General features: G+C 38.6%; 1 protein-coding gene across 3 annotated transcripts in view; it reads right to left on the minus strand.

Moving 5' to 3' along the window:
- The window catches only part of LOC127446895 (serine/threonine-protein phosphatase 6 regulatory ankyrin repeat subunit B-like), a 52,754-nt gene that overhangs the window by 22,426 nt on the left and 2,336 nt on the right, over positions 1-27,992 (minus strand). For 2 of the 3 annotated variants that reach the window (XM_051708210.1, XM_051708212.1), the window contains exons 2-14: positions 17,815-17,898; positions 15,620-15,698; positions 15,309-15,379; positions 13,446-13,646; positions 12,701-12,788; positions 12,025-12,167; positions 10,668-10,880; positions 9,906-9,984; positions 9,682-9,796; positions 9,514-9,596; positions 4,839-4,956; positions 4,582-4,650; positions 1,106-1,246 (exon numbers count right to left, since the gene is read on the minus strand). In XM_051708210.1, coding sequence (XP_051564170.1) covers positions 1,106-1,246; positions 4,582-4,650; positions 4,839-4,956; positions 9,514-9,596; positions 9,682-9,796; positions 9,906-9,984; positions 10,668-10,880; positions 12,025-12,167; positions 12,701-12,788; positions 13,446-13,646; positions 15,309-15,379; positions 15,620-15,698; positions 17,815-17,898 — 1,484 coding nt within the window. The remainder of the gene's footprint in view (positions 1-1,105; positions 1,247-4,581; positions 4,651-4,838; positions 4,957-9,513; positions 9,597-9,681; positions 9,797-9,905; positions 9,985-10,667; positions 10,881-12,024; positions 12,168-12,700; positions 12,789-13,445; positions 13,647-15,308; positions 15,380-15,619; positions 15,699-17,814; positions 17,899-27,992) is intronic. The other variant, XM_051708211.1, reaches the window with a different exon arrangement.

A 27,992-nucleotide genomic window follows, 5' to 3' on the forward strand; every position in this document is an offset into this window, starting at 1 on the left:
CTTCAATTTGTGCTTTTAAATTACTAATGTGGGAATGACACTACCCACCGTTTTTCACTCTCACTCACTCCAATGTTTATTAAAGGTGAAGTGTGCAATTTCTGCACCACTTTTCGCCAAAAGGAATAGCAAAAAATAATGATGTTTTTAAAACAGGCTATCCGAACACTTCCCCTGTTTGCCATTGGTCACTGAAACAGATTGCGGGTATTGACACGGGATTGCGAGTATTTCGCACAATTTTAATAATTCCTGCATTTTCCACATTTATAATGAATGGAATTCCTGCAAACATTTGTTCACTGTAACATATAGTAAATGTGAAGGTAATAACAACAATACAAATTGTAGTCAGCACATGACTGCATCACATCTTGTTGGTAAACAAGTAACTGACAAAAAGGGCCATTCCTTCAGAATAAAACTAGAGGCAAGAATTTATTTTAAAAAACAGCTCCTGTGAGATTTAGGTGAGATTGTTGTAAAATTTCTAATGTTTTACTATTATGAGTTTTATTTATTGAATAATATTAATTGAGACTGTCTCAATGCTCAGTCTGACTCTGTCTGACCAGAACAAGTTTAACAAGTGTTATTATACAAAGCAAAAACAATGGAAAATTACTGCTTCACAACATCATCCTGTGACATTGAAGACCTTGAAATGGAGACAACTCCCTATCTCTAACTTGTGAAGACAAAACAGCACACAACATAAGATTAAACAAAAATAATAATGCATAGCAAAAGAAATAATATAAAAAGAAAAGTAATAAGTAAAAATGAATATATAAAATGAATAGAAATAAACTAGTAAATATATAATAAAGTAATAGGAAAGAATTAAAGAACAACATAAATGAAGTACAACACAGACGTATGTTTACTCACTTGAAGCCGCAAACACACTCAAGTTGCCATTAAAATCTCAAATAAGATCTTTAGATCCTTCAATATGAATGGTTTATAGTTAATTCTGCATATTAGGATAGCTAGGATAGGAGAAAGTGTTTAAAAAAAAATATCACACCTCACCTTTAAGTTGTCCAATTGCTAAACGGACAATTTAGACAACTTCAGATCTCAAATAAAATGTTTTGTATACCTCCTATCCAGGTCAGATGCTGCAGCATAGTGCAGGGCAGAGCGCCCCCACTGGTCAGTAGCATTAATGCAGGTACCACAGGACACCAAAGTCTCCAGGCACTGAAAGTGTCGGCTAGCTGCCGCATAGTGGAGAGGGGTCCTGTCCACACCCAAAACCGACAAACAGACATTGACATAATTAGAAACCACTGACAGGGCATTCTGGTGACATTTTACCATCTCATTCACACACAAGCTGCATCTCAATGCTTCAGTATACAAACAAACTAGTACAGAAATAATCATTTAACTCAGTGTGTACAGTGGTATCGGCTTCAGGGTGATAATATACTATTTAACATACCATCAGAAAAAATTTGTAAAAAATAAATAAATAAATAAATAAAAACCTTTTTAAGATTTGAGTCACGGTGCTGTAAGCGATATTTTTCATGGAAAGGTATGCAAAAATGTTCCAACTCCTTGAAAGATATTAATGAAATAAGTTTCATGAGATATCTCACCCATCTCTGGGACAGCACTAGACTCTGTAAACAGCAAACAAAACTCTTTTGCAGAACACAAAGGTTTTTAGAAGAATATCTCTGCTCTGTTGGTCCAATGCAAGTGAATGGTGACCAGGCCTTTGAAGCTCCAAAAATCAAATAAAGGCCACATAAAAGTATCCAGTGACTCCAGTGGTTAAATCTATATCTTCAGAAGCAATACGATAGGTGTGGTTGAGAAACAGATCAATATTTAAGTTCCTTTTTATATTCTGTCACATTTTGAAAGTGAAAGTGAAGATTTATGGTAAAAAAAAAAAAAAAAAGGACTTAAATATTGATCTGTTTCTCACACACATGTGTATTTAACCACTGGAGTCATATGGATTACTTTTTTGTGGCCTTTATGTGATTTTTGGAGCTTCAAAGGTCTGATCACCATTCTGCACTGTATGGACCTTCAGAGCTGAGATATTCTTCTAAAAATCTTCGTTTTTGTTCTGCAGAAGAAATAAAATCATACACATCTGGGATGGCATGAGGGTGAGTAAATGATAAGAGAATTTTAATTTTTGGGTGTACTATCCTTTTAATGCCATTTGTATGCCATGTTGCTCATAACAGTTGTCAGTTGAGGGCGCTATTTTGATGCTATTGTTTTTGACAACAATTTCTGCTCCATGTCGGTCACAATAAAGCTCATTTGGTATCTTTGGAGTGTGAGGTTTTGGAAAGAGGGGCTGTGGCTAATCCAATATCTTAGCTTGTGGAAATTCTAGAATGGCTAAAATCGCTTACATTACCATTAATCATAAAAAAAAAATTTATTTATATTTACTACTTTTCATGAAATACATAATACTATGTATTGACAATGACTAATTCCACAGACACCATTATTATAAAGTGAAAATTTTAGACAGATTCAATAAAAAAAATTGAGTTGACCAATTTGTATATAACCTCTTCAAAAAGAAATTGTCAAACGTGCTTTTTGTGATTTGTAAAGAAACATGATCTACTGTAGAACATCACAGAATCGTTGTATGAAACGTAAAATTATTTGTTATTATTATATATTATTTATATTTATTATTATTTTATTTTTTATTATTAATTATTATTTTACAGTTGTATGTCCAAACATCCAGGATGTTGGCATTCAAAGCAATTATCAGGGATGCAAACTCATAAGAGGTGAAAAAGGTGAGAAAATCTTATCAAGTGTTCCAGATGTGTATTTTCAGTTATTATTTATTTATTTGTTTATTTTATTTAAAGCATTTTTTAAGTGTTTAAGTTTAAAGAAACCCTGTTTGAATAAGTGATTTGAATAAGAAAAATTTAGAACATTTTACCAAACAATTTGGACAATTTTTTTTAAAGGATTAGTTCACCCCAAAATGATAATTCTATCATGATTTACTCACCTTTAAGTCATCCCAGATGTGTATGTCTTTCCTTCTTCATCAGAACCGAAATGAAGATTTTTTATAAGCACATTTCAGCTCTGTTTGTCTATTCAAAGTGAATGGGTGCCGTGAGGCTGCTGGCTGCATATTTAGGCAGCATAAAAGTACTCCACACGACTCCATTCGATCAATTAATGTCTTCTGAACCAAATTGATAGGTTTGTGTAGGAAACAAATTGATAATTAAAATGTTTTTACACTTAAATCTTTGCTTCAGCCCACCGCTGTATTGCTGTTTGTAATGACCTAACTCTCGCATGTTGTATACAAAGCGCGCGCTTCCAACTTCTGAATGTGAATGTGCCATTGCGCTTATGTCACGCGACAGCTCCGTGATGGGTCAACTGGTAGCAGGAAGCGTTTTTTTTTTTAAATCCCCTTTTCTCCCAATTTGGAATGCCCAATTCCCACTACTTAGTAGGTCCTCGTGGTGGTGCGGTTACTCACCTCAATCCGGGTGGTGGAGGACTTGCCCCCGCTTCTGAGACCGTCAATCCGCGCATCTTATCACATGGCTCGCTGTGCATAACACCGCAGAGACTCCCAGCATGTGGAGGCTCATGCTACTCTCCACGATCCACGCACAACTTACCACGCGCCCCATAGAGAGCGAGAGCCCCTAATCACGACCACGAGGAGGTTACCCCATGCGACTCTATCCTCCCTAGCAACCGGGCCAATTTGGTTGCTTAGGAGACCTGGCTGGAATCACTCAGTACGCCCTGGATTCGAACTCGCGACTCCAGGGATGGTAGTAAGCGTCAATCCTCGCTGAGCTACCCAGGCCCAGCAGGAAGCGTTTTTTAAAAGTGAATAAAGTTTTAATTATCTATTTATTTTTTTTACACAAGCCTATTGATTAGCTTCTGAAGAAATTAATTGATTGACTGGAGTTGTGTGGATTACTTTTATGCTGCCTAAATATGCCTTTTGGAACATCAAACAGCCAGCAGCGTCATGGCACCCATTCGCTTTCACTGTATGGACATACAGAGCTAAAATGTGCTTATAAAAATCTTCATTTCGGTTCTGCTGAAGAAGGAAAGACATATACATCAGGGATGGCTTATAGGTGAGTAAATCATGAGAGAATTATAATTTTTGGGTGAACTAACCCTGTAAGAAAAGGTGACTTTAGCTGAAAGGTGAGTAGTTTGCATCCCTGATATTAAACATTTCTTATAATTTTTTCTGGTGCCTAATCTTAAAAAAATTCAAACAGAACTCTAGCAATGTTTTGATAAGAATTTGATTCAATTTATGATTTATGGAATGTAGAATGTTTGACCATGCTTTGCAACATTTATAGTAGAGTGATTCTTGTGCAATACAGAGAAAACTGTGTTTAACGTTGACCAGTACAGCATGATGTCAATCACATGTTTTTGAATGCACTAAAACGCACAGAATAATGTCCATCTAGAGGATTCGGTACTGAACCCCAGCTGAGCAGAGCACAGACGTGACAAGTGAGCGAACAATCATCCTGAAACATCTTACTTGTACCAAGAACTTACCTTCCACGTTTGTCCCTGCGGTTATGATCAGCTCCACTGCTGAGCAACAGCTTTACACATTCCACATTACTGAAAGAAAAAGACAGAAAGAGGCAGACAGACAGATTTTAATAACAGCAGCTTTGCCTTAAGCTGGTTTGCAGACACAAAGTAGTTTTGACAAAGACAGATGCATGCTTGACCTAAACCAGACAGTTGACCAGCCTAAACTGAATTGGGTTGCCAGTGCCATGCCAAATCAACCACTGCAAACTCACCCGCCGGCGGCAGCGGCATGCAGACACGTCCTCCCCAGGTTGTCTGGCGTGTCGATCTGGAATCCTGCAGACAGGACCGAGTCATTACTGAGAGGGCACATTATGCTATACCTTCTTCCTGTAGTAGAGGAATGGAAGGAGGCAGCGCACAGACAGGAGGAGGAGAGAGCCCCCAAACCCAGACACAGACAGCCACAGTGTCAGACCGCAGGAGGGATATAGAACGACATGGGGACAAGGAGTCAGAAAAAGAAAGACAAGGAAGGAGAGAGAGAGAGAGAGAGAGAGAGAGAATGAGAAAGAGAGAGAGAAAAGGATATTAGTGCAGGAGGAAAAAAAGACATTGCAAACAGGAAAGACAAGATGCACATACATCTCTCACAGAGGTGAGAAAACAAATGTGTATAAACTGTGCAACTTAAACTGATAAGCAACTTCAGCATCTAGAATCTACACAGAGTGTTTCCTCCGCTAAAAACCCACAGCCAAGAGGCCAAGTTACAGAAGCACAGATATAAGGGCATGCCAGACCTTATATGAGGAAAATTTATGACACAAAATGCTCATCAATTCAGACACAAAAGAAGGGAAAGTTAAAGCGTTCCAAGAAAATAGTTTTTTATGGAATGAATTATAAAGTATCTTGGAGAAGAGGGTTGTCTTATATGGCAATAAGCCATCTGAGCCTGTACGTTACAGTGATTTTACATTTGGTAAAGGGTGTTCTTAGGAATGATGCAAAGAATAGGTCAAAAGCACTGTAATAAATGGCCTCTAGTGGCTTATTGATTCTATAAAAAAGCAAAGATGCCAATGTTCAATAAAATAGTTACATTTACAAGTAATGTAGTTCATTAACCCTTTAAGCTCTGATGGGGGCCCTTTTTTTTTTTTTTTTTTTTTTTGTCAAAATATTAATAAATACAGCCTTGACTAACAGAAAATAGCTTAGAAGCTCTTCTTTGTGCATGCAGGCATTATTACCAAAACTGAAGAACTGCTTTGAAATTTGCAGATAAATCAGAAGTGTTCCATTTTAATAATTTGTAAAAAAAAAAACATTGCACTGTACATGTTATTGCAATCAGCAAAAACATCAAACTGATCGAATAGCCATGTGTCATATTTTGTTGGAAAGCTAAAAAAAAACTAGAATTGTTTTACTCACAGACAAAAATATAGCGAGTAATAGCTAAGTATATGTCTTTGACAATTACGTTTTCACTTTTAACTTCACGAAAACAAACGTAACATAAACTATCACATACCATAACTTAGAGGAGGTGATTATCTTTCAAACAAGCCCACAAACAACATAATCGGATGCATAGATCGTTAAATAATCCACAAGAAGCACAATGTTACATCTGGCCACCAGGAGATGGTGCCAAGTAAATGACACAGACTCAATGATTCAGACTCATTGTGTCCAAAGGCACTCATTCTGTGAAATCTCATTACTAAAATCATGTCTCCATGCTTTGCATACCTTTAGTCATTGTTGTGTTTGCATGTGTAATTAGTTCTTGTGTAAAATGATTATGTTTTATTTGTTTGGAGAGGCTTTTGGACACTAGGATAGGTGTATTTTCATATATGCAGCCTGCTCTGTCATTTTAAAGATCTCATTATTTTACATTACAAGCTATTATAAGTCATCTTTCCATAAGTTCCTGAGACCCAGCAAAAACATTTTTACAATTTCCCTTTTTTAAATGTCAATATAGTGTTTGGTGCATAAAATACATATGATAAAAACTGTTTATTGAGAAAAAGAGTATATTTTATTCATATTGTATTTGATGTGCTGAACTGAACTGTGATACATTTCAATCTACATTATAGACCAAGGAGAGGAAGCTGGCTAAACTCTCAAACATTTAGTATCTCTGAAAAGCCCAGGGAATCCTCTGATAATAGCCCAAGATTAACTACTGAAGCATGTATGGGCTAAGAAAAACTTAATGAACAAATGTCCTACACAAAAATAAATTTCTGGATCTCAGGAGGATTTTTTATATTTTGTCTTATGGAAGTAAAAACAGTTTAATGTCAATAAATTAGACTTTCTAATAGACTTTTAGTTCTTTCATATGTCAGGCTTTACAGGGTTAAGCTAGTGCTGTGTCATGAGATCAAGGGGCTGTTCATGACAAACGTGTTTTTGCGTCCGTTTTTCAATCGTTTACCAGAAACTTTTGCTCGATGGATGTTTTTGACCACTGCGTCACTTTTACTAAGTTTTTAGCATCTCTCACAGAAGCGCTGCATGTTTAGATGCCGCGTCAAGTCAAAAAGAACTTCAACTGTTGAAAATGCGTCTCAAGACACCTGCCTTCTGCTCCTGTCGCTGCGCTGCATCTTGCTTTTTTAGCACAAGAACGTGTTTGTTCTGAACAGTTACTGTGTTTTAAGCTTTAGCCAGTGCTACACATACTCAAGAAAACTAACAAATGCTTCTCTCAAAGTCACTAGAATTGAACGCTTTGGTGTTGTTTTTGCCAAAAAATTTATAAAATATATATATATATATATATATATATATATATATATATATATATATATATCTCCTGGGGGAGCATGCCCCCGGCCCCCCTACAAATAAGTGTAGCTATCCTTCAGTCAAAATTTTAATCTGTATATTTTTATTTTTATTTGTGGCATTATGCCAATTTTATTCATAAAGCAGTATAGGAAGGAATGTAAATAATGTTTAGAAAAGGGAATGGGAACAGAAAACTTGGAAAGTCACATTCAAACTTGCATTTTACACACAAACACCACATCTCCATGTGTCACCACATGGTATTTTACCAGAAATGTTTCCAGCAAGTTATAGAGCATTAGATTGAGGTATATGAAGGTAAAATAGTGCCTAAATGATTTGCATGCACTGCGTGAGATTTGTGAAACGTAACTCTAGTTGCAAGCGTAGTATTTTTGCATGCGCATAGAACGTTTTGTAAACATTATTAGCAATACTTTAATGCTTTGCATAAGTGTAATTCATGTGTTGTGAATCTGTAACTTCTTATTAATACAAAGTAAATTTGATTTGTATTCTTCTGACATTTTTTTGCGTTTACACTTTTGGCACTGTTTTTGCGCCTAAACATGGCCAAAAACATTGAAAACCTGCAATCGGGCTGGGTAGCTCAGCGAGTATTGACGCTGACTACCACCACTGGAGTCGCGAGTTCGAATCAAAGTTGTGCATGGATCGTGGAGAGTAGCATGAGTCTCCACATGCTGTGAGTCTCCGTGGTGTCATACACAGCGAGCCACGTGATAGGATGCGTGGATTGACTGTCTCAGAAGCGGAGGCAACTGAGACTTTTCCTCCGCCACCCGGATTGAGGTGAGTAACCGCGCCACCATGGACCTACTAAGTAGTGGGAACTGGGCATTCCAAATTGGGAGAAAAGGGGATAAATAAATAAATAAATAAATAAACATTCTTTTATTGCGAGTGTAAAGTTGAGCTGATACCATTTATTGATATAAATATGAATCTCAATCTGGTGATCAAATGTTTCTTCTTGTTGCTGTTCTTTATTTTAATTATATTTTAATTACTTTCAATTATCACTGGCATGGCAAATGGATGGATGGAACTTGCTGGTATCATAGAACTCATTCTAGGAAACAAAATGATATAAGTTAACTATCTATCTATCTCTTCTATCTGAGAGCTTCATTTTATATGCCTTACTTTATTAATTTGTTTTCTGTCATGAGTTCTATGATACCAGCTAATTCCATCAATTCATCAAAATGCCTTGCCAATGATAATTAAAAGTTACTATAATTAAAATTAACAACAGCAACAAGAAGAAACATTTGAACACAAGATTGAGATTAATATTTATATCAATAAATGGTGACAGCTCAACTTTACTCTCACAATAAAAGAACATGTATGTATTAATATTTAAGTTTAATATTTAAGAGAAAAGAGATACCCAGACGAACGATGCTGAGCTATATGAAGAAGCTGTCTGTCACGTTATTAAACCAATCAGATCAGAGTAAACTTGTCAAGCAAAAACCTAATTTGATTGGTTACTAGAAGCAGGTAGACCTGCCTTCCCCCTCGTGCTTGCAAAACTCTTTTCAGTGAGAAATTCTTGCCAAAAGTGTGAGCGCAACAAAAGGGAAGATGGAATAGTGTATGATAATAGTGGAAAATATTTATGCCACAAACACAAGTCATTTACACGTTTGAAGTAGTTTATTTTACACATACAGACTGATTTTACACGGTCAATCCGTTTTGCTGTTCATGACACCCTTTCTTTGCTTGCATACCGCTGATTGCAGGTTTTCAATGTTTTTGGCCATGTTTAGACACAAAAACAGTGCCAAAAGTGTAAACGCAAAAAAAAGTCAGAAGAATATAAATCAAATTTACTTTGTGTTAATTTGAAGTTAAAGATTCACGACACATGAATTACACTTATGCAAAGCATTAAAGTATTGCTAATATTTTTTTTTTATGCTTGCAACTTCATTTACACCTTAACAAAACGTTCTGTGCACATGCAATTTATTTTTATGCTTGCAATTTGAGTTACGCTTTCACAAATCTTACTCTGCGCATGCGAATCATTTAGGCACTATTTTACCTTCATAGAGGTAGCGCTACTGTAGTTTGACTCAGTGGCGTAGTCGGTACCTGAGGAGAGAAGCTTCCGGCAGCAGTCGGCATGAGCGTTCAGAGCGGCTAGATGCAAGGGGAACATGCCGTGTACCCCTCTTCTGCAGAGATATATAGAGAGAGAAAGACTAAGTGTGTCAGAGACAACAAATAATGATGATTTAATAAAGATCCAAAGAGTCAAACCTAGTGCAGTCAGCTCCACTCGTGATCAGGGTGTTTATTAAAAGTTCATGGCCGTATCGAGCAGCAACGTGCAGCGGAGTGTTTCCATCCTTATCAACACAGTCTATCTCTCCTCCTGTATGAAAACACACACCCGCGCTCTCAATGTACACCCCCAATATGCAAATCGGCTGTGTGAATTTACAATCAAAGGCGGTACGGATTCAGGTTAAAAATGGCTATACCGTTCTGGATGAGTGTCTGGGAGCGTGTGAACCGTCCGTGCACTGCTGTCAAATGAAGAGGGCTTTTCCCATCACGACTCTTATCAGATGACACAAAATGTTAATTGCGAGTTGAAAAAACATGACTGATAATGCTGGGGAAAGTAAGTTTTGCTTCAGTGTGCAGATTCTACATTGGACATTAAGTGGCAGCACAACAAATGTTTATCTTAATAAAATAATGAAACATGTCTTTCAAATAACCCATTGAAATGTATCAAAATAATATTAATATACAGTATTAAATAGATTTTAAAAAATGTAAATCGTGCATGTTTACACAAAAACTTGCATTTGTTTTTAGTGCTAAACAACACTAGTGACCATACAAGCCACCGTGAATGAGCTTCTATCATAGCATTCATTAACGTGCACCAGACATCAAGATTTTACTGAAAAATACTGTTTAATCGTATGCCTTCAGAAGACTTGGAATATAATGCACAAGTCACATGGACTACTTTTATGATACTTTTGGGTGCTTTTCTAAGCTTTAAAGTGAGTCACCATCAACTGCAATTGACCAGGATATTCATGCAATTTTCTCCTTTTGTGCCACATAAGACAGTAAGTCATACATGTTTGGAACGATATGAGGGTGAGTAAATTATGACGGAATAAAAAAAATTTGATAAACTATTCCTTCATATAGTTAAACAACATAAAGCCCATTTAATACAGACAGGATTTGGATGTTTTGCCCATATTTGGTCTATGACACACCTGCACATTAACATCAGCTCCGCTGTTGACCAGGAACTCCAAACACAGGGCACCATGGGTGGACACTGCAGCAAAATGAAGTGGTGTGAAGCCCTTGTTATTTGGCTGGCTGACATTGGCACCGTAGTCAATCAGTTCACTGACCACTGCATCCTGTCCATTAAAACATGCCACATGCAGGGCTGTGTTACCAAAGGCATTGGCCTCATCTATCTATGGAAAGAGAGAACACAGAATACACACAGTGTGAGAACACAGAATAAAGAGTGTGCATGCATTTAGATTCGACCCAGATCTGTTCTGTAATGTTTCTCCTATGATGTATTTATTCAGTGTTTTCATTCTTGAAAAATGTCTCTCTTTATGTGTAATGTGTATAATTTTTTCAATGTTAAAATATTTTCTCCTATCCCAGCTTAATATTCAGAGACAAATATAAGTAAGGTATTTGTAACAAATAATATTACATATCAAATTCAGATGGATAAAATTCCACCCTAAGTCCTAAGTTCTGCTCAATATTTGGATCAATTGAAATTCATTCTAATACAGAGGTTAAAGGGATTGTTCACCTAAAACTGAACATTCTGTCATTTACTCACCCCCATGCCATCCCTGATGTCTTTGACTTTCTTTATTCTGCATAACACAAACAAAGATTTTTAGAAAAATATCTCAGCTCTGTAGGTCCATACAGTTCAAGTAAATGGTGGCCAGAACTTTGAAGGTCAAAAAAAGCATATAAAGGCAGCATAAATGTAATCCATATGACTCCACTGGTTAAATCCATATCTTCAGAAGCGATATGATAGGTGTGGGTGAGAAACAGATAAATATTTAAGTCCCTTTTTACTATAAATCTCTACTTTTACTTGCACATTCTTCTTCTTTTATTTTGGCAATATGCATTCTTTGTGAATATCGCCACCTATTGGGCAGGAAGGAGAATTTCTAGTTAAAAGGACTTAAATATTGATCTGTTTCTCACCCACACCTATCATATTGCTTCTGAAGATATGGATTCGTAAGTCGTATAGATTACTTTTATACTGCTCTTATGTGCTTTTTGGACCTTCAAAGTTCTGACCACCATTCACTTGCATGGCCCTATCTTTGTTTCTGTTAAGTAGAAGAAAGAAAGTGTGGGATGGCATGAGGGCGATTAAATGAGAGAATTTTCATTTTTGGGTGAACTGTCTATTTAAATGTGTACCAACGCTGTTTCATGACATCTTTAAGTGGAAAGGGCCGGAGAGGGTTTAACATTGTTTTTTCCATGAGTCCATGCTCTCTTCAATTTCAGATATGGACATATGAGGGCCCACAAATATCTATATGAATCATGAGTCATGATTACCTCGACAGCTAGACTGAGCAGGTGTTTCACCACAGCAATCTGTCCGTTGGAAGCAGCAGCATGGAGAGGTGTGTATCCCCTCTTGTCCTTGCAGCTAAGCTCAGCCCCTTGACTCACCAACAAACACACCACATCTAAATGACCTGTGGGGGAACAGAGAAAAGCTTAAAGGAATAGTTTACACAAAAAAATGAGAATTATATCATCATTGTCTCATCCTTGGGCCATTCCAAACTCATATGACTTTTGGAACACAAAATGACATGTTTTGAAGAATCTTTATTTTGCTCTTTTCCATTCAACAAAACCATATACTGACCAGGGACAACAAAAGTACCATAAAAGTAGTCCATATGGCAGACTCTATTCCAAGTCTTAAAGACAAGACTAAAGACATACAGTGAAGAAATATCTCCTTTTGTGTTCCACGAAAGAAAAAAAGTCATAAAGGTTTCATTTTTGGGAGAATTCCTTTTAGTATTCCTGTCTGATTTTTCTGCCATATTACAAAAGCTTCATTTAGTGCAGTGACAGAATTTAGAGGTGTAAACTTATTACACTTCAATAAGCAGGTTAAAAACTCTTCGAGCAGCCCACATTGATAAAACCTGCACCTCACACTTCGACTCAGTGAAAGGACAGAGCATTCACAAAGTATATAGGAATTTCCCCTCACCCATATATGCAGCCCAGTGCAGTGCACGGCAATCTTTCTTGTCGAAGGCATTAATGTTTGCACCCTTGGCCAGCAGAAGGCTAACCATCTGATGACAGAGACCGAGAGAGAGAGAGAGAGAGAGAGAGAGAGAGAGAGAGAGAGAGAAGAGAAACCAGAACAACATTAACAAGAGGGAGATGGGGAGAGAATGCATGCATCAGTCTCAGCAGGCAGTAACCCATGAGTCAGTAATGCATCAATAACAATGGGTCTCCCGAAGCTCTTATTGTTTGCTGTGTGCAATTTATATAATGACTTCTGAAATGCCACTCTGAGTGTTGAGAGCTCCAAGATAATTAAAACAACAGTGACAATGATGTGCAGGTACTTCAGTATGTATGAAGTGAAATAAAACATGACTTCTATGAATGTCTATGCTGCCCTGCACAGGCAAAACGTAGTTACAATGCCAAGAAAGAATGAAGCTGAGACAAATGGCTTTAAACCTGTTTGATTGTCCAGCCAAATGTTTTGTACAAACACACATGGTAATGCACTGATTAGACATGTATGTATATGAATCTGGGCATATTTGATCCTAACCTGTCTGCCACAGGACAAATCATAGTCTATAAGCGCTTTTCCACTATTGGGCCGTCCTGATTTCGGTCATTACTCAATTAAGACAAAATGTGCAGTTACTGCGTTTCGCCTTTGCACAGCATCACGGTAAATAAACAAAATCGGCCTCGACTTGCAGTACCTCTGTGTGCCCATTGAGGGCGGCATGGTGCAGGGCGGTGCGTCCCCCGCGGTCTGACACATTGACACTGCTCAGGAGTGGGATGATAACCTCAGCACAGCGCAGGGCCTTGTTGGCCGCAGCAACATGCAGAGGAGTCTGCCAGTTCTTATCCCGCGCGTTAACATCGGCAGAATGCCGGATCAACACACGAACGGCATCCTGGATATGTGCAAAAGAAAACAATCAAAGACACCAGCAGACACATGCTAAAAATCCAAGAAGGAAAAATTTATACTCATTCAGGTACTAAAAGTATAGAAAGGATGTACACAAAATAGAGCATGGTTTTTCAGCTCAATCTATCTTAGCCATGAAGAATGATCAGTCCCTGCATCTCCACCACCATGGATGTTGAACAGTGGTTGAATACAAAGTAAATACACTGGCGGCCAAAAGTTTGGAATAATATACAGATTTTGCTCTTATGGAAAGAACTGGTACTTTTATTCACCAAAGTGGTATTCAACTGATCACAATGTATAGTCAGGACTTTAAAAATGTGAAAAATTACTATTATATATTTCATAACTTCTTAAACTACTTCAAAGAGTTCTCATCAAAAAATCCTCCACGTCCAGCAATGACAGCTTTGCAGATCCTTGGCATTCTAGCTGTTAGTTTGTCCAGATACTCAGGTGACATCTCACCCCACGCTTCCTGTAGTACTTGCCATAGATGTCGTACTGGACACTTCTCACGCACCTCACAGTCTAGCTGATCCCAAAAAAGCTCAATGGGGTTAAGATCCATAACACTCTTTTCCAATTATCTGTTGTCCAATGTCTGTGTTTCTTTGCCAACTCTAACCTTTTCTTTTTGTTTTTCTGTTTCATAAGTGGCTTTTTCTTTGCAATTCTTCCCATAAGGCCTGCACCCCTGAGTCTTCTCTTTACTGTTGTACATGAAACTGGTGTTGAGCGAGTAGAATTCAATGAAGCTGTCAGCTGAGGACATGTGAGGCATCTATTTCTCAAACTAGAGACTCTGATGTACTTATCTTCTGGTTTAGTTGTACATCTGGCCTTCCACATCTCTTTCTGTCCTTGTTAGAGTCAGTTGTCCTTTGTCTTTGAAGACTGTAGTGTACACCTTTGTATGAAATCTTCAGTTTTTTTTGGCAATTTCAAGCACTGTATAGCCTTCATTCCTCAAAACAATGATTGACTGACGAGTTTCTAGAGAAAGCTGTTTCTTTTTTGACATTTTTGACCTAATATTGACCTTAAGACATGCCAGTCTATTGCATACTGTGGCAATTCAAAAACAAACACAAAGACAATGTTAAGCTTCATTTAACAAACCAAATAGCTTTCAACTGTGTTTGATATAATGGCAAGTTATTTTCTAGTACCAAATTAGCAATTTAGCACGATTACTCAAGGATAAGGTGTTGGAGTGATGACTGCTGGAAATGGGGCCTGTATAGATTTGATCAAAAATGACTTTTTTCAAATAGTGATGGTGCTGTTTTTTACATCAGTAATGTCCTGACTATACTTTGTGATCAGTTGAATGCCACTTTGGTAAATTAAAGTACCAATTTCCTTCCGAAACAGCAAAATCTGTGCATTATTCCAAACTTTTGGCCGCCAGTGTAAATGAACTGGTGTTTTGGGTCATAGCTGTTATTATATCACGTTTTAAAAGCAGCTGAATAAAAATATCTTTAATAGAATTGTCTTTAACACATCCTGCTGGCGGACTACATAAATAAGGGTTTGAGTAGATATTTTCATGCAAACGTGTGTGTGTGTGTGTGTGTGTGTGTGTGTGTGTGTGTGTGTGTGTGTGTGTTTGTATGAGTTTAATAAGTAAGCACACCTCACTACGAGACGCCACTGCCCTGTGAAGTGGAGTCAACCACATGTTGTCTTTGGCATTGACTCGTGCCCCTAATAATGAAGAAGTAAAACAAAAGACATAAAACAAAAATAACCTTAGCGTAAAGTATAAATGACCAACACGTTCAGGCATTCAGCAAACTATCTTTTGTGTTCCATGAAAGAAAAACAAAAAATTCAGGTTTGGAACAACATGAGGGTAAGTAAATAATTACTTTTTTCAGGACCTATCACTTTGATGGACTATGAAAGGGAGGTGGGGAAAGAATGGACAGAGGGAGAAAGTTGTACCTGAGACAATGAGGAGCTCTGTGATCTCAGCATCTCCGAGGAAGGCCGCTGCATGGAGGGGAGCACGCTTCTCAGTATCCTGAGAGAGAATGACAAAGACAACAGCAGGTATGAGTACAGAGAGACAAAAGTACAAGAAGCTCACGTCTCAAAGTCAACTACAATGGCAAGAAAAAGTATGTGAACGCTTCAGAAATTACCTGCATTTATGTATAAATCTGTCTCAAAATCTGGTTTGATCTTGATCTTGTTACTGTATTTTTCTTCATCATTCAAACATTTGGAAAAAATATGTGAACTCCTAGGCTAATGACGTCAACAAAAACTAATTAGAGTCAGGATTTGGCAAACCTGGATTCCAATTAATGAAACAAGATTGGAGGTGTGGGTTAGAGCTACTCTGTCTTATAAAAAGCACTCATACATTTTGAGTTTACTATTCAGAAGAAGCATCTGCTGAAAAGAGATCTCTGAAGACCTATGATCAAGAATTGTTGCTTTGCATAAACCTGGAAAGGGTTGCAAAGTTATCTCGAAGAGCTTAGATATTCATCTGTCCATAGTTAGAAAAACTGTCTATAAATGAAGATGATTTAGTGCTGTGGCTACTCTCCCTAAAAGTGGCCGTCCAGCAAAGATGACTCAAAGAGCACACCACAGAATGTTCAATGAGGTAAAAAAGAACCCTAGGGTGACAGCTAAAAACTCGAAGGAATAATTGGAACTGGTTAACATCTCTGTTCATGAGTCAACTATATGGAAAACATTAAAAACAGGCATGGTGTCAAGCAAGGAAGCAAGGAACAGGCAAGGAAGCTGCTGCTTTCCAATAAATAAATAGCTGCAAGCCTAAAGTTTGCCAAAGACCACCTTGACACTCCACACTGCTACTGGGAAAATGTTATGTGGACTGATGAAACTAAGGTTGAATTGTTTGGGAAGAACTTGCAGCACTACATATGGCATAAAAACCGCATACCAACATGAAAACATCATCCCAACTGTGAAGTACAGTGGAGGGAGCATCATGATTTGGGGCTGCTTTGCTGCTTTGGGGCCTGGAAAGCTTGCCAATGACAGAAAAATTAATTCCCAGGTTTATCAAGATATCCTACAGGATAATGTCAGGGTGGGTGTGCGCCAGCTGAAGCTCAGTAGAATTTGGGTGAGGCTGCAGGACAAAGACTAAACATCGAAGTAAATCCACTATACAATGGCTTCAAAAAAAGTAAATCCAAAATAATAAATAATAAGCTAATAATAAACGAATGTTTTCATAGGTTCAAATAGGACTGGGTATTGCCTGGCACCTCACAATACAATACATATTGCAATACACATGTCATGATTCAATATATTGCAAGACATCACAATATCATAATTTTATTAGATTACAAATCAATAACAATTCATTTGGGTAAATTTCAGTTATGTACTACTACCTCATGTTTTTGTCTATTGGTGAGCTCATTAAATTGATTTGGAAGTAACAGTGTGCCAACTTTGTTTTGTGTTTACATGATATGAATACAAAAGTAGTTGAATATAAATATCGTTACATGGATCTAAAGTATCAATTCAATATCATGAGAAAAATTATCATGATATATCAATATTTGCATGTATTGGCACAGCCTTAGTTCAAAATGTGGATCAAAACTGAGCAGCAGCCATTGTTCAATGGTAATAGTAACTTCTTGACTTGGGAAGAGGATGTTTAAGCAAAATCAATGTTTGGTCAATTTAGTAATGGTCACTTCTGAATGGAAGTTGCTGATAGCCTGTCATTGCAAGTGATCCAAGATGCCATACTTTATTAAGAGCGAACAAAAGAACATTGGCTTGTCAGGGTGCTCTAATGTGCTCACACTTAGAGGTGAAGTAGTCATCTCAACATATCTATTGTCTATACCCGTTTGCACATGCAGCCTGAATTCATGACATGCAAAACTGGACTTCAGATCAGCATTGTATTAAACATTCGGACAGCAAGCTAACTGAGCCATTAGGGCGGACACAGACAGACAAGCAGAATAAATAAACATGAAAACAATTGTGTTCAGTCGCCTTTACAGAAACAAATGTATTTTAAACTTTGGCTGTTCTCCATGGGATTTCAAAACTAGCGAATTGTAAGAAACAAAGAGATGACATGTAGTCAAGTGAGAGAAAGCATAGAAGGAACTGATTCATACCAGTGCATTGATGTCTTCAGATTTACATATGAGCACACGAATCTCATCAGGGTCTCCGTTAAAGATGGCTTGGATGAGGGGTGGCTGTGAAAAACAAGATATTATTTTAACATGGTATTAAGGAATAAAAGCATAAAATGCCATTATCTTTGTTTTTATTACTAGTGCTTCCTATAGGAATCTTCACGATGACTATTGCGGGTACTTAAGGCTGAAACATACTCTACACAAGTATGTGAACGCAGGCGCTTTTGGCTACACAAGCTTGAGTTCAGGTGTAGTTGTATTCCAAAATTTAGCAGATTGCAATACATAACAACACAAGTACACATTGCATTCTCAATGTTGCAGCAATGGTTGCTATAGCGGACATTAGTGTGAACAGTCCGCTGAGCTTTCTCTTGTATGTCCACTACTGTCATGATGGAGAATACTGCTGAGCAAGTAAGCCAATATATTTAGAACAAATTACCTGAATAAATAATTTGGTAGATAACTCTATCGCCCTCTTAAGTACTAAGGTTCTTTACTGCCACGGAAACATGAGAACGCACACTAAGCACATTCAATTGGAGTACCCAATCTGCGCATTGGCAAAGCATTGGCCAAGGGCTCGCTTCTGCGTTTGCTTGCGTAAAGTACGTTTCTGTCCTTAAAGCTAGGAATTTCAACAAACCCCAGTTCCCATTTGTGCTACGGGCTTGAATGACTTGTTGAGGAGAGGAGTGCTTTTACTTTTCAAAGTGACTGGACTTACAACTGGCTAGGGCTGAACAATTAACAAATGACATAGAGGGAAGAGGGAATCTTTTTGGATCTATATATACATTGAAAGCTACTCAATTCCCAGGTTTCAATGGAGAATTAGATTTCTCACCATACTTGTAAATGGTTTGGTTGTATTTCAATATGTTACTTATAATGTTCATACTGAGCTGTACTTGCGTATATTGTGATGTTTACAGATTCTTTTGAAATTGCTGACTTGTATATATTTATGTATCTATTTCCCTTTCATGGATTTTTGTTGGTACTGATGTTTGCCATTTTGTGTGACAATGTCACATGACACAAATTAGTCACATTATTTAAGGACTCTCAGTGTTTTTTCCCCCACGCCCTGATGAAGGCTTTCTATCCGCAATGCATCGGTTCGTGGTTTTTTATTATTTTGGCCATAGTTTAATAAAGGCTTTCTTAAATTTTAAACTTAAGTCTGAGTGCCTTGGATATATCCTTTTCATGAGACGTATTGCAATTATCATACCGAAAAGGTGTGCGATTTAATAAAATAAATATATAGTCTGCATGTGTAGCTCACTGTGCTTACTGTATATGCACAGTGCTGTTCTCTGTAGTGTTACACATCCTCAAAGCATGCGTGAGTCTAATGAGCTGAGCATGTTAAATTTACAGTGCTCTAGATTCACTAATTGCACATTTGTTTAATTTCAAATATGCTTGGCCGCTAAAAGTAACTTTCCAAACCTAAGTAACTTCATAATACCGGGTTTTTGTGGGCAGAAGAGTGGATGAAAGCATTTCTCTGCATTAAAAGGCAAAATAAGGGCCTGCATAGCTATGCCGCATGCAAGTGAAGAAAATATTAAAAGAATATGGTACTGTTTTATAATAATAATAATAATAATAATAATAATAATAATAATAATAATAGTTGTTGTTGTTGTTGATATTACACAAAAATATATTTCCATTATAATTTTTTAACCTAATAGTGGGTTCCAAATGTAATGTTAGCCAAGACCCTATCAGAAAGTTGACAAAAATAGATTATGTGAATCTGTTTTTCCTCCCTTTATATTTCACTGTATTTTTTATTTATTTAGCCTGGTTCTTTTTTATAGGACTCAAGTGTGAACACCCCTTCTTGAACAGTATTTCTATTGGCAGTAGAGCATGTTTGCACATGACTTAATTTTGATAAAAAGGAAACACTTACTAAGATTTTTTTGTAATTTTACTAAACATATTGCAGTTCAAATCGCAATCGCAATATTTTTTTTTAAAACGCAATTAGATTTTTTTCTAAATTGTTCATCCCTACAACACATTTAGGGACTAGCATATCACAGAGACTTGGGGGTGGGCTCTTTTAATTTGGGCTAATAAGCACCCACACAGAACATACTCACAACCATCTAGCAACATTCTAGCAACTGCATAGCAATAACTAGGGACTTATGATTAGGAATCACGGAATCCAGTCAGATGGCGCTAGGCGCATGTGTGTCTTTTATTTTGAAATTCTTGTATTATATTCTTATTCTCTGTGTTCCCCATGATTGCTCCCAGGTGTGTCTCGTTTTCCTAGTTATTACTTGTGTATATATGCCCTCTTGTGCTCTGTCTTTGTCAGTTCTTGTCTTTTTATAGCTGAAGCAGTTTGTTTAATGTCCTGTGTATCTTGTTTCTATTGTTTCTAGTGTCTCTAGTGTTTCTTGTGTTTTTGAGTTTATATTAAAAAGCCTGCTCTTAGATCCATTTCCTCTAATTTCCGGCTTGACAAACATTACTGTGTGAATGCACAATTAATCAAAGTTAAAGCATGACACTAGTATGATGATTAAACCACAAAAGGCTGAAATCTGATTAAATAAATATACAGTTTGCATGTGCTGGGCGCTTTAATGTGAATGTGTGAAGCCAGCCGCTCGTACACTGATAACACCTCATCATAAACATCACACATATTCTGAGAATGTGTACTGTAGATGACAAAGAGCAGAGAATGTATTTACTGTGAAGTGCGCAGCACAGAGACTATATACTTACATAATTAAATAGCTGCCTGTTGCCATTTAATAAGCACATTAAGCCATATAGCAAACTGCATATCCAGAAGTGAGAAGCTGTCATCAAAAACATACAAACTAAAAGTGCTTTATTTGGTTTTTGTCATTACTTGGAGGCCAAACCTAGACACAAGCGACCACAAGGAAGTTTTGCACCACTAATGCTGCATTAAAGTCATGTTTCCTTTTGTAATTATCATCCTCTATTCTTTTACATGAAACAACTAAAGCCTAAACTGATCCAAAATTTGCATGGACAATACACAGCCAATTATAACCTACATTTCCAGCTATTTCCTTGAATTAAGTGACAAATGAGTTCCAAAGGCATTAATACGGTGACACAATGAAAAAAAGTCAATCAGACACATGCATAGGATAAGAAGCACAACTGCAGCAAGGTAGAGATAAACTTAGCTGCATCTACACTTCTTGTGTGCCTGCGTAAGTGTGTGTGTTGGTGGGTTTGGATGGTTTACGAGGACATTTTTTAGATTACAAACTGGTAATTACAAGGGTATTATGCTATAAATATGGTTTATGAGGATATTTCTAGTGTCTCCATAATTCAAATTGCTTAAAAAAAACATACTAAACAATGTTTGTTTGAAAATGTAAAAATGCAGAAAGTTTTTTGTGAGGGTTAGGTTTAGGGTTAGGGCATAGAATCTATATAATGTATTTTGAAAATGTAAACATGCAGAAAGTTTTTTGTGAGGGTTAGGTTTAGGGGTAGGGTTAGGGGATAGAAACTATAGTTTGTAAAGTATAAAAATCATTATGTCTATGGGGAGTCCTCATAAGGATGCCGCACCAACGTGTGTGTGTGTGTGTGTGTGTGTGTGTGTGTCTGTGTCTCTCTCTCTCTCTCTCTCTCTGCAATGTACACTCACATCACACTTCCTGTTGCTTTTTTTTCACCTTCTCAGAATCGACACAGAGGAAGCGTGGAAAGCATTTTCATTTCCGCTATGCAACATGAATGCACTTTAAACCAACATGTAAACTAACATTTAAATCTAGGCTACATGATACTCATACACTTTGCTCTCAAGATTTTTTGGCTTGCATCAGACACTATGAGCACCAGCCTTTGTGTGACAGTTATAGCATCTCCTTTGGCTTAAAGGGGTACTAAGTAATTTTTTCCTCATTAAAAAAAGTTATATTCCAAAATATTAGTAATTTTGAAACATATGTGCAAAATCCTGACTACACACATGAGATGAAGACTCCAGTCATATCAGTAACCTTATAAAAGCTGTTTTATCCTACATGGAGAGGGTCCCCTCATGGGGGCTGCCATGTTAGGATCACATGACCAGACAAATACTACTCACTTAATCACAGTAACCACCCTGTTATTGGACACTTTCACTCATGGATTAAATTATTCATGGCTGACTATTAATAGTGAATTTCTACAATGGCTTTGGTAATTCAAAATAATTGCATTTAAAAGATGCTGCATCCACGGCCCTAGGTGTCAATGCAAGTCCAACACGACTAAAACACAAAAATTACTGAATGCACCTTTAAGAGTTTATGTTAAAGACCTCATGGAATCAAAATAAAAGTTTTGTGTACTTATTAAACTCATAGGCTAGTAGTTCTCAACAGGTAATCACACAAACTCATTGTCTTTCTGTTTAACACACATGCATGCAAACAAACCCTCTGTGTGGAGTATTAACATTTATTGTGTGTTGTTGAGGTCTGTTCTATTTTCAGATGTAGAAACAGACCATCTCTCACCCACTCACTCCAAACTCATTTCATCATCCATTAAAAATGAGCTCTGCTATGCCAGTTTGCCACAAGCTGTCAAACATTTCTGTTAATCAATTTATGTTACTCATTTCTCAAAAGCAACAAATGCCTGAATGATTTCATGCAGCTTTACAAAGACAGATGACTAATTGATTAACTAAAAAAAATATATCACATAATATAATTGTTTTCTCCTGGGCAACAAAGAGACTAAATGGAGAGCAAATGGAGACTTTTTCCCATGTCTCCTGCTTCTTTTATTTTTCTCCTGAGAAAAAGATCCTTGTTATATCTCATGTCTCTCCTGTAGAGTTTCAAAGTCTCAACAATGTTTCAAACTGCTTAGATTTGCCAAAATCTGTAAAAAGTCTGCAATCAAATGTCAGAGATTTCAATATCAACTTGAACATATCATCATGTCCTTCCAAGATCAAATTATCTGAGCTAAGCTATCCGGGTACACTCACTGAGCACTTTATTAGGAACACCTGTACACCTACTTATTCATGCGATTATCTAATCAGCCAATTGTGTGGCAGCAGTGCATGCATAAAGTCATGCAGATACAGGTCAGGAGCTTCAGTTAATGTTCACATCAACCATCAAAATGGGGGAAAAATGTGATCTCAGTGATTTGGACTGTGACATGATTGTTGGTGCCAGACGGGCTGGAGTATTTCTGTAACTGCTGATCTCGGGATTTTCATGCACAACAGTCTCTAGAGTTTACTCAGAATGGTGCCAAAAACAAGAAACATCCAGTGAGGGGCCTGGGTAGCTCAGCGAGTATTGATGCTGACTACCACCCCTGGAGTCGTGAGTTCGAATCCAGGGTGTGCTGAGTGACTCCAGCCAGGTCTCCTAAGCAACCAAATTGGCCCAGTTGCTAGGGAGGGTAGAGTCACATGGGGTGACCTCCTCGTGGTCGCAATTAAGTGGTTCTCGCTCTCAATGGGGCACGTGGTAAGTTGTGCGTGGATCGTGGAGAGTAGCATGAATCTCCACATGCTGTGAGTCTCCGCGGTGTCATGGACTGCGAGCCATGTGATAAGATGTGCGAATTGACTGTCTCAGAAGTGATGGCAACTGAGACTTGTCCTCCGCCACCCGGATTGAGGTGAGTAACCGCGTGTAGAGCCGAGGAGTTAGGGGCCGGGTTGGAATGAGACACACCCGGTCCCCAATCAGCCTGATGGGGCGCGCGAGGGATAAAGGTGGCCGGGGACGACAGTTCGAGAGGGAGAGAGAATTACAGACAGCTGTGCTGTGTTTTTAGTTGTGTGTTTTTGGTTGGGTTTTTGTTTAATAAATTGTTATTTAAGTTGTCAAGCCGGTTCTCGCCTCCTCCTTTCCACTGAACCCCCTTACACTGGTGCCGAAACCCGGGAAGGAGGAGGGATTCCCGTCGCAGAGTCCTCGACACTGCCGTCCACCCAGGGGAGCGCCGCTGCCGTCCGACGGGGTACGGAGTAGCCCGACTACCCGGACGCGGGGAACGGCCGCCGTCCGCGAGGCGAGTGGGGACGGGACTCCCCGACCGCCTGGAGCGAGGGAGCCGCTGCCGGGGGCGGAGGAGTGCCCTGCCGTCCCCCGGGAACGCGGAGGGGTCGAGAGAAGACCGCCGTCCGCGGGGGGGAGGAGGGAAGTGACTCCCCGACCGCCTGGAGTGGTAGGGCCGCTGCCAGGGGCGGAGGAGAGTCCCCACGGGACGCCGGGAACGCGGAGGGGCGTTCTGTCCGCTGGGGGTCGGAGGTCTGACTCCGGTCCGCCCGGGGAGGAGCGGCTGCAGTCCGCCTGAGAGGGTGGAGTAGTGATCGAGGACCACGCGACGGCGCATCAGAGAACCGGTGAGGTTTTTTTTTTTTCTCTCTCTCCTCTCTCTCTCTCTGTCGCTCCGTGTTGGCCTTTCCCTCGCCATTTTGTGTTGTTGTTTTTTCTCCTCCCAGGTCGAGGAAGGCGGGGAGGACCCGCCGGCAGTCGGGGCAAAAGGCACGCCCCCCCACCCGGAGAGGAAGGGTGGGGGGGATGTACGTCATGCCGGGGGCTCCCCGGCCTGTGGCAACGCCGGGAGGAGTGTAGAGCCGAGGAGTTAGGGGCCGGGTTGGAATGAGACACACCCGGTCCCCAATCAGCCTGATGGGGCGCGCGAGGGATAAAGGTGGCCGGGGACGACAGTTCGAGAGGGAGAGAGAATTACAGACAGCTGTGCTGTGTTTTTAGTTGTGTGTTTTTGGTTGGGTTTTTGTTTAATAAATTGTTATTTAAGTTGTCAAGCCGGTTCTCGCCTCCTCCTTTCCTCTAAACCCCCTTACACCGCGCCACCACGAGGACCTAGTAAGTAGTGGGAATTGGGCATTCCAAAATTGGGGAGAAAAGAGAATAAAATTAAAAAATATAAATTAAAAAACAAAACAAAAAGAAACATCCAGTGAGCAGCAGTTCTGCGGACTTAAATGCCTTGTTGATGAGAGAGGTCAATGGAGAATGGCCAGGGCTCGTTTCCCAATAACGGTTAGCGTTTAAGAGCATTTTCTATAAGCAATTTTAAGAACATTCGTTTTTTACATGCATTTCCCAAAACTGCACTTAACATGAACGTGCCAGGACGTGCTTTAAAAGAGTCGCTGTCCATGTGACAGTGCTGAAATGTGACCTTATGTGCTGTTCGTCACTGTAACTTCATTAGATTTGTGTGTAAATTTACAATCATTTGTAATTTATTTGCTAAATATATGACCTAATTAACAAATAAATTAATGTTGTGTATAATGATCTTTTTCTTTTACACAATCTGCTTAATCAGGTGTGCATTTGTAATATTTCATTTTCACAAATTCCTCTCGATATAAAATCTTCCAGGATTAGTGAAGACAGTGGAGGCCCTGTGTATGATCCTGCTAATTACAAGCATTCATTGAATATTAGGCCTGTGTGTTATCGCGGAGCTCAAAATAAGGGACATTCACCAATAAAGCGGAGGTCTGCTCTTTACTCCCAAAAGTGATAACGGTGACAGCAATGCTGCATGTCCGGTGCTACACAACTTGAGTGCTGGCGAGAGAGCATTTGGGTGTCAGAGAGGAACAGTGGATGAGGATAAAAGCATCTGCCATATGAATAAATGTAAATGTAGGATGATGAGCAAATATATATGGACGATTTTCATGCACGGCAGCAAGTTAATGACTTTTTTCTTCTCTCTCTAATATTAATTTATACAGTTGTCTGCATCAAATAATGCCACCACTTTGTTGTTATAACATGTAGTCCAGCTAGTCCACACAAATTACTTTATTTGTTTACTAATTAAACTATTCATCCATTTAGACTATCTATTTTGTGCATTTCATTATTATTATTATTATTGTTATTATTATTATTAGACTTCTCTGTTAAAATAAAAATAAATAAAACATATAACCTGATATTAAAGTCTCAGCATAAAGTGTAGCTATTAGTATTTAAATTGTATGAAGTGTAATTTCGTGATTGTCCTGCAGGTGCCTAAATAAGTCTATATGCTTACAATGTTCTTAGCGCTGTACGATTACTCCAGAGCACTCGTTAATCTACAGGCATTTTCAAGTACTACTTAAGTTACGATGCTTTTGGGAAACGAGGCCCAGATTGGTTCGAGCTGACAGAAAGGGTATGATAACTCAGATAACCACTCTGTATAATTGTAGCGAGCAGAATAGCATATAAGAATGCACAACACCTCGAACCTTGAGGCGAATGGGCTACAACAGCAGAAGAACACGTTTGGCAATTAATTAGGACCATAGTGTTCCTTATAAAGGACTGAGAGTATATCCATATAGCTCTATAGGAGAAACATCTGAGACAAACTTGATAGAAGGAATTAATTTATAAATGAGAACTCCATTATGTTTTGTGAGTTTTAAAATTGCAACCTCTGAGCAAAATAACATTTTCCTTGGGGATATCATATCATAATTACTTTAAGTCCCCTACCAGCGAACCACCAGAATTTTGACAAAAGCCAGTTGCAGACACTTGAGAGAACACTGCATCTATTGGTGTTTTTACACAGCCAGGTTAAGGCTGCTCAAAAAATATATAAAATATACAACCACTCAGCTCTTCGTTTACAAAAGAGAACACAACAGCTGGTGTAAGTGCAGCGTGACAACAGTGCTGTCTGTGTAATGGCACAGCATGGCTTGGGGACGAGGTTGCGGAGCACTGGCACAAGTAGGGATCTGAATGTGGTTAATAACAAATGAGGACATTCCCCGACCTCCCAGCACTGCTCCATGCCAAAGCCAAACACTCAAACACTGAGGCCATTGTTGATATGCATAACACAGCCTTCCCCCACTCCTTGTCTGCTTGTCTGCCTCAAAGGGCCAATTGGAGTAAGCCAAACTCCTTCTTAGCCAATGAGGGTGAAGCTTCTTTACTTTTGGCAACTGGAGCAATGCAAACTTCTTGTGTCTTCTTCAAAACAAAGCCGTCAAACTCCTCAATATTCAGGGGGCTAAAATGAGGAACTGCTGATTCCTCACAATAAATGAACTGTGAAATTGAAATCTGGTTTCTTGTGACTGTTTTCATGTCGGAGAGGTTTTCATTTGGCAAAGAACAAACTGCCTGATATGGGGGTCATGTTGAGTTTTATGAAGTTGTGTGTCCTGTTCAATGTTTCCATTGACACACAGCATTTCAACGACACTACAAAATACTATTCTGGATATTTTAATAAGAAACTAAACTTTGATTTTCAAAGGTGCTCTATAGAGAGGCATGGAAAAGTGTAAAAAGAGCAAATGGAGACTTTTTTTATCCCACGTCTCCTGCTTCTTTTATTTTTCTCCTGACAAAAAAATATCCCAGTTATATCTCATGTCTCTCCTGTTGAGTTTCAAAGTCTCAATGTTTCAAACTGCTTAGATTTGCCAAAATCTGTAAGAAGTCTGCAATCATATATCAGAGATTTCAATATCAACTTGAACATATCATCATGTTCTTCCAAGATCAAATTATCTGAGCTAAGCTATCCGGGTACACTCACTAAGCACTTTATTAGGAACACCTGTACACCTACTTATTCATGCGATTATCTAATCAGCCAATTGTGTGGCAGCAGTGCATGCATAAATCATTCAGATACAGGTCAGGAGCTTCAGTTAATGTTCACATCAACCATCAAAATGGACCGTGACTTGTTACTGCTGATCTGGGATTTTCACGCACAACAGTCTCTAGAGTTTACTCAGAATGGTGCCAAAAACAAGAACCTTCCAGTGACCAGGAGAGAGGTCAATGGAGAATAGCCAGGGCTGCGTTTCCCAATAACGATCGATCTTAGCGGTTAAGAGCCTTTTCTACGAGCAATTTTACGAATGTTTGTTATTTTTTACGTGCGTTTTCCAAAAGTGCACTTAACATGAACATGCCAGGACGTGCTTTAAGTGCTACTTAAGAGAGTCGCTGTCCGTGTGACAGTGCTGAAATGTGACCTTATAGTGCTATTCGTCACTGTAACTTCATTAGATTTGTGCGTAACTTCACAATCATGTGTAATTTACCTCGCTAAAATATGTTTTAAAATATTACCTTAAATATTCGACC

Source organism: Myxocyprinus asiaticus, chromosome 10 (genome assembly GCF_019703515.2).
Source record: "Myxocyprinus asiaticus isolate MX2 ecotype Aquarium Trade chromosome 10, UBuf_Myxa_2, whole genome shotgun sequence".
NCBI lineage: Eukaryota > Metazoa > Chordata > Actinopteri > Cypriniformes > Catostomidae > Myxocyprinus > Myxocyprinus asiaticus.